Source organism: Melanaphis sacchari, unplaced genomic scaffold (genome assembly GCF_002803265.2).
Source record: "Melanaphis sacchari strain LSU unplaced genomic scaffold, SCAv2.0 Contig239_pilon_pilon, whole genome shotgun sequence".
Classification (NCBI taxonomy): Eukaryota; Metazoa; Arthropoda; class Insecta; order Hemiptera; family Aphididae; genus Melanaphis; species Melanaphis sacchari.
This window is the reverse complement of record NW_020271113.1, coordinates 13,471-22,000: the sequence shown is the minus strand read 5'-3', so window position 1 is coordinate 22,000 and position 8,530 is coordinate 13,471. Positions and strand designations below refer to the sequence as shown.

The 8,530-nt window shown below is 25.8% G+C and overlaps 1 protein-coding gene across 1 annotated transcript; it reads right to left on the bottom strand.

Annotated features, from left to right (window-relative positions):
• Positions 1-229: 229 nt before the first annotated feature.
• LOC112594532 lies at positions 230-8,275 on the bottom strand. The gene is made up of 9 exons (XM_025339343.1): positions 8,030-8,275; positions 3,435-3,640; positions 2,846-3,223; positions 2,415-2,510; positions 1,906-1,998; positions 1,734-1,787; positions 1,390-1,649; positions 1,135-1,297; positions 230-339 (listed from the first exon to the last, which is right to left on the bottom strand). The coding sequence occupies exons 2-9, from the start codon at positions 3,622-3,624 to the stop codon at positions 230-232; spliced, it is 1,344 nt and encodes a 447-aa protein (XP_025195128.1). The 5' UTR covers positions 3,625-3,640; positions 8,030-8,275.
• Between the last annotated feature and the right edge of the window lie 255 nt (positions 8,276-8,530).

Sequence of the window (8,530 nt, the reverse complement as noted above, 5' to 3'; positions counted from 1 at the left end):
TGTCATCATAAAATTTTGTACATTTTTGTATTGACAAAAACAATTTAAAAACAATATCAAATAAAAACAGTTTTAAATATAGTTGATGAAAATAAGAACAATATCATTATTATTAATATACTTATGAAATTTTAAAAAAGCTTAAAACTGAAATGTGTGAAGTATTAATAATATAATAATAAATCTATCTAATAAAATAGATACTGCTACATTAAAATTATTTTTCAGTTTATATTATGGAGATTTTTCTAAATTTTGCTTGAGCCAGCCAGGCCTTAATAGGTTTTTCTATATTCTGCAGTGTTGTGGTTTTAAATAGAGAAGAACTCCGTATAGCATCTAAAACAAAACACATAAAGATTTTATGTTATATAATATTTGTATTGGTTGGATTGGTAATAGGTATAGAAACTTTTAATATAAGTTTAATAATTATAATAGTTGTTTAAAACTGTTAAAAGTAAAGCTATTATGAATTATTTGAATATTATATATATATGTATTTTGATTTTTAATAAATATTTATTGAGAAAAATAATTTCAAGACAGTTTAAATAAGTTAATAGTATGAATGATTATATATTATAATATGTTAAATTTAAAAATTTTCTATCAAAATGTATTAATTAATTATTTTTAGTTTTTAATAAATATTAAGATGAATTAATAGCAATATATCAAGTGTTTAATGATGTGTTTTCTCAGGAACATAAATAAATGAAAAGAACTTGCTGGTAAAATGTTATCTAAACAATTACTAAGTATAACAAATAAAGCAATACACTTTAAAGAATTTAGTCATGAAAGATTTAAGTAACAAATAATATTTTCTATAGTGGAAATTGCAATCATTTATATTAAATTTAATATATAGCATCTCATATATTAAATTTAATTTTTTTAATAGTTAAATTACTATTTTCTATTTCCATAAAGACAATATTTTGTCTCTATGGGAATAATAAATAAATAATAATAAAGGATTTCTATAACTACCGATGCCTAGCATTAATTATTTACCATGCATAATTTATATAATTTATATAATTTATATGTACCTACAGTGTAAATATAAATGTAGTTAATTATAAAATTAATAATAATTATGAAATTTAAAGAATAAAATAATAATACCTATAACAATTTGGCATGAGAGTAATTTTGAAAACGACTTTTTGGGTTTTTTAAATCCTGTGTATGAAAATTGCTCAAGGAGTTCATCAGTAAACATATACTTTAAGATTCTGCGGACACTACGTTCAACTGTATTGGAGTTCATAAGCGACATTTTATTTACCTGCAAACAAAACATAATATTATGTAATCACTGTATGGTGAAATAGTTTATAAAATGCATCCACACTATCATTCTAATAAATTAGAACTCACTAGACAACGGTTAAAGTTGTTATCATTATTTTTAAGTGTTTGTTCCAATTCCTGAAGTTGTTCTTCATTTTCTAATGGCCACAAGAAACCACCATCAAATGAATCGTTTGTAATACCACTCATATTTTCAGCATCTGCATACTTGAAATATCCATCAATTTTTTGTTCAATGTTTTGTAAGGTTGCAGCAATGCTTATATTCATAACATCAACTGTATATCTTAATGTGATAAGTTGTTTTGTAACCAATTTTTGAAAATCTAATTAAAAAATGTATTATTTAATACTAATTTCAACCTAATTTCAAAAATTATTATTTTCTAATTTACATATTTAAAAATTACCTGCTTGATCAATCACCATTCTACTCTGTTTAATTGCAGGCTTGCGAGGAGATGCTAAAAGCATAAATTTAAACAACACAATATATTATATTATTATATTTCCAATTTATAATTTGTGTATTATGATGAAACTAATAGTTCATTATAATATATATTTTATAACACCACTCACTCAATGATTTTTCATTATTAAACAACTTCCTTTTATAATTTTTGCTCGGTAAATTTGTTTTAATATTGTTTACTTCAATAGCCTTTGAATTTCCTTAAAAAAAATATAATATTAATTGTGAACTAATTGTATAGTATTTCTGATTTTAATGTTTTTTTTCATTTAGTAAAGTAATTATAGATATAAAACAACGGCCTAAACACAAAAAAAAAAATAATAGGATTAACGTAATAGGTTAATATAATTCTGTGGACTAACATACATAATCAGGGGTGTCGTTTTAAATATTTTCATGAGATGCAAAACCAATATTGAAAATCTAAAGTAATACCGGTCGCAAGCTTTGCTAGCATGGTTGCATATCATTTCATTATTTATAATATATCATGAATTTATAGATGAGTAACAAGAAATAATTTTAAAAGAGAAGAAGGGATCCAAATTAGTTAGACATACAATGGTAAACTTAATTTTATAAAATATAATCTATAAACAATGTAATAAAATACCTGTATTATTTTTTAGTTCATCGTTTAGTTCTACAAGAAATTTACCAGCAGGTGAATGTATAATGGTACAGTCATATGTTTCAGCAGGCCTTGAGTCTATAAAATAAATATTTCATATTAGATTTCTTGAAAATAATTCATACAAAATTATATTTTAGATTTTCTTCTTTATCCATCCACCCCTTCTGCACATATTACAAAAATAATTGATTATATAATATCACAGACAGATATCCCATACTATACAAATATTTAGCATGTAATTGCAGCACTGTGTAGTAGGTGCAATTACTAGTCTTTAAATATTTGTATGGCATAGGCCACCATATAATATAACCAATTATGATAAAAGTATATTATCATTTTATACTATAAACATATTAATTATACTATACTAATTATCTGTAGTTTATGAAAAAAAAAAAAATTACCCATGATTGAATAATCAGGATCTTTCGATTCATCATCATTATCAATCTCACTAGAATTTGATGAACCTGCAATTGAATTATACATAGAAAATACAGTTTCTCCATGTAACTTTTGCTTTTGAACTGTTTTTGTTGGCGAATAAATACTTTGATCTGTTCCAATATTTGACATAACATGTGCAGTGCTCAGTAGAGGAGGAGATTTAATTACTCTAATTGTGCTAGATGTTTTTTGCACTGTCAAAGGTGATGGAGAAGAACTGTAACTTCTGTCTTTTTTTGCCCTGGCTTTTCTAGAACTTTTCATTTCTTCAATACCTGACAATTCAGAATCATATTGCGCCTTCGAAGCCTTTTTCCTTGCTTCTTCATATGATACTATAAATATAAATTCGAAAAAATATAATATGTACTAATAAATTTATAATATATTATTTATCAGTCAATAATGTTAACAGGGATTGGAAATAATGTTGAGGTAAATGCGGTTGAGTAACTCAATGGTTGCGAGTAATCAAAACCTAGGTTCAATTACTGGTCTTATTTTCAAGAAGTTAACAATAATAATTAATAAAACAATTTAAATTACCAGCTGAACATAGAATTCTAGCTTTTAAATATGTGTGATCAAATTCTGTTATTGGGATTCTTTTAACGATACAGTGCTTAAGAATATTTTTTTTGTTGGGCCAAATACATTTATTTTGATGATACCAAAAGTTTGGTACTGCTTCAACCGATTCATCCTCCAAATAATTGACAACAATCCATGAGTCCATTGTTATATATATGTACCTGAAATTGTTAATTAAAATACTATAAGTTCTATAAGTATTAGAGTAATAATTTAAAATTATAAGAAAAAATGACATTATTTACAACATTTAAATCCTAAATTAATGATTTGAATTTTAACATTCAGTATGTATTAGTGGTATGGCTATAATTTGATCAGCATGTTGTATAATCATTATTTTTTTTTTAATATCTGTCAATATCCAATGTTTTAAAGTATCAGATATATTTCTTACTACAAATATATTAAATATGGATGAATCCATCGGCTTATTATAATATGGTAATACTGAATTAAACACTTTTCCCAGAATAATTATACCTTGATGAGTTGAGTTTATTATATTCATGCATTTAACTACTTCTCCAGATTTAGACAGAATATAACAATCTTTTTCACTATCCACATTTACTTTAAACTTTTCTAGTTTGAGGCATTTGTATTGGGTGCCAGTTAAATTGGTTTCTACAGGTCCATTTTGGTGTATATGTTCAAGTTTGGGAAACTTTTGTTCTAAATTATTGTGTTGTTCCGGGTTGACATTGTTTTGCAGTTCTGAATATCTATTAATGACTTGTTCTAAACATTGATCATGTTTTCGTACTTTTGTTTTTAGTTCTTTCATGAAATTTTCAAAAACAAATGCACTAGAATTATCCAATGGCCCAAACCTATGATAATCATCAATTAGATGTAATAAACCATGCACATTGAATGATACATGTTCGGTGCCATATAATTTCTCAAAAGACTCAACAAAATAATGTAGTAGTTTATCTACAAATTGTACAATATGGCTGTGATCAGGACTTAATAAAATCATCATTGCTACATTAAATGACATAAAGTTAATATAAACTTCATATTTCACTACATTTTTCAAGACAATGGGACCAATGTAAATTAAAAATAAACGAAGTTCTGTAGCTTTCCAGCGGTTAATTTCATTAATTGGCCTAGTTTTTCTGACAAAATCACTGGTGATGTATTGTTTAATGTCTAATAAAGACTTATTTAATTTTCCAATAGACAAACTATTCAGACGAACATTAACTGGACCTTTACTCAACCATAATAATATTAATTTCCTTGTAACACCAAGAAGAGTCAAGTGCATGTAGTCCATTGAAAACGAAGACACTAAATTTAAATAAGGAATTTCTATCAACTTGGATGGTGTTGTTGAAGTATGGTGATCTTCATACATAAGATTTGTATACGATTCGTGAGTTCTTTTAGTTATTTCTTTATTAGAATAGGGAAAACATACACGATTTTTATAGTATTCACCTTCAATAATGCAACGTGAACAAGAAAAAAACCCAGAATGATATTTTATTTTAAGAAGAAATGCACGAGCTGGTGCATCACAACAAAATACATCAATAATTACTTTTATTGAAGTAGTTTCATTAATTTTAATGCCATTATTAACAAGATGTTGAGCTTCTTTAACAAATTCATCTAAAAACAAGTCACTATCTTTAGGTTTCTCGTATCCATGATATATTCCTACAGGAAATACTTGTTTAGTTGGTAGTCCAATCACATAGGCTAAAATGGGCCAAAACTGGCTATTACTACTTTTAGACAATGGGAGGCCATCAATGCCTATTGCTACTTTAATTTCACTTAAATTAGAAGTGGCATAACGAAGAAGTCCTGATTCTAATCCAAAATGAAAATATTTTCCAGGATTAACAGGCAGTAATTTTAATCCAGTTGATTTAGGTGTTATTAACAATGATCTACTATCATTAGGTAAATTATCTGTGTAAATATGTTTATTTTTCTTAAGAACTTTCAACAATTTATTGAGTGCAATGTGAGAGATGTTACATTGGATAGCCCAGGCACTAAGATCTTCTTTAAAAGTGTAATCTGGGCTTCTGGCTGGACTACTGTTATTTACCTATGCCAGAAAAAATACTCAATTAATTTAATCAGATAAAATATGTTACTAAAAATGTAAAATACAAGTAACTATTATGAATTGCTTACAAAATAAAATATAATATACCTATATCTTTAATTATAGCTATCTATATCATAATTTTTTTTTTATATAAAATAGGGTTATATTAAGATGGATATATTTTATAATATTATATAATACATGTATTTATTATTCCAAATTCTATTTTTCAATTCAATTAGCTGCATTTATTGTGTTAACAAAATTATTATTTTTTATATTATTAACACAATAAATGCAGATAATTGAATTATAAAATAGAATTTGGAATATAATAAATACATATATTATACAAAACAAACATGTTTTAACAAATATTTAGAAGTTATTATAAAATACCTCCTCAATATAACCATTTAATACAAAAAAAAAAAAAAATCATGATTGGTATAGCTATAATTAGAGATATTAAATAATATTAAAACTTTATTTTTGAGCTATTATAGAGTTGCATTAATATCATAAATTATGAATTATACTAAAGCATATCATAATGATAAATGTAAGATAGGATATGTAAGAATATATCTATATATGATTAAATAAATAAAAATAACAATAACAATTTAAGTAAGATCAAATGTTAACTTAAAAATTGTTATCAGCATTTTTAAATTGTTTAACTGTCAATAGATCAAAATTTTAATATATGATAAGGTAGGTATAGATTGTATACCATAAACAATAAACCTATTATAAATAAATAGTAATAGCATATACATATGTTTTAAGTAAAAGTTTTTCTAAGGAAAAGTTGATATTTAATTTACTTAGGTACCTATACATAATTTGGAAGAGAATGTAGGTACAAATGAAAATAATGAGGCTGTTAAAAATTATGCTATCTTGACTTGTATAGTTTAGTTTATCCTACAAACAATCAATATCTTCAAATAATCCTATTAAAACGTGTACTAAAAATATTACTCTAATTTAACAACAATGACTTACATTTTCATTGATTAATACGTTGTTGATAGACAATGTGCTATGATTATTAATATTAATATTAATATTATCATAATATATACTACTATGTAATTCTTCACAAAGTTCATCAGCAGCATCATCCAATGGTTTATCTCTCGGTTTATCTGTATCATCATCACTAACTGTAGATATTTCCTCATAATTTATATCTGATGTAGAATAGATTTGTTCAAGCATGGCCATTTCATTTCTAATCTTTCTTCTCTTTGTTATATTATTATTATTTTTATTATTATTCATATTTAAATTGTGGGTATGAAATATATAGCTTTGGAATATATAAGCTGTTATATAAAATAAAATATCATATTTAGTATGTAGGTACTTATAAAATAATACTAATTAAACAATATACCTATCTACGTAATGAGTTCAATTCCGACTATGTAGCCTAGGTAAATTGTATACTAGACTAAGTTTACCAAATTTCCTTTTATACAAAATAAATTATTATGTAAATAACAAATTAATATTTTACACTGTATTATTACCGATAGTACCTAATTAATTCTAACTTCTTTTTGAACATAGTTTCAGTAAAATTGTCTGCTATTTATTGTATTAAGATATTATACACCCATGTTGTCTGCATCTATTAGACATACAACATCAAATTGGAGTACATCAGAACTGATTTTCTGTAGTTAATTTTAATATTTAAGTGAATTTAGGTACTCTGGAATTTACTATTATCAAAATTAAAGATAAGATCATTTGGAATTTGTATTTTAATTATTGATTATGTAGTTTTGAGTATGTATCAGAGCATGTAGGTACCAATAACAATCATACAACATTATATAAATTAAAATATCCAACAAAACACACAAATAATGTCCTTTAAGTTGTATACATGTAGTATAGGTAGGTACCTACCTAATAAGTAAATTTACTCATAGCGACTCACATTAACATAACTTACACAGCATAATTTTGGTTCTGATAGATGCAAATTGGCAATGTACTGTGATACTTACATACGTTTTTTAGTTTTTATATGACTACAACCATTGGTTTTAAAATATACATTATATAGATAAATATGGGTAAACACAAATGTATATACCTAGTATATTTTAAAATCAATGATACAACACATGTGCGTATGTAATATCCTCATTATTAATACGCTACAATATATAACGCACACTATTTAAAAAACGTCACGGACTGTGTCTAATATAGGTACTCACAAATTATAATTTTAACATATTAACCTATAACTAACTACACCAACTATATATACCTACAACAGGCTACCTGTACTAATAATAGTATCTTACTAACTAACCACTTTTTATTACTATACTAGTAGATAATATACAAATATATACTATACAAAGACACAATAAGTATAATAAGTATACAACACGTTTTTGACTAGACTTATAATAATTATTAATTGCAATAGGTATGTACTCACCTTCTGCAGGCTTCTCTTGAAAATTGTAGGTACAAAAACGGCCGGCGTACGGGTACTTAGTATTATATATCTAAATATCAGGAAGGTAAAATGAAACTAAACTATATAAGTATATAACTATTTACTTTACTCTTTGGCTAAACATTAACCAGCAGCAAATTAACCTCAGCAAAATATAAAATTGTAGCCGTCAAACTCGGATTTGGACTTTGGAGCACGGAGCAAGAAAATACGAATGTCGCGTAGTGCACTAGTGTCTAGTACAGTAGTACGCCGTGCGCGACGTCTGGGATTGGGGACCGGGAGAAGTCGAGAGTCGAGACGTCGCTGTCGCAGTCGCGTCACTGCTAGTTTGGAAATTCAAAATATTTGTTATTTTTAGATTTTTTTCGATTCCAATCTACGCCGGCTACGGGCGATTGGTGATAACTGCAGATAAGAGGCGATAGCAATGTACCCGATGTACGTTATGTATTATGACGTGAATTAAATATGTTTTAT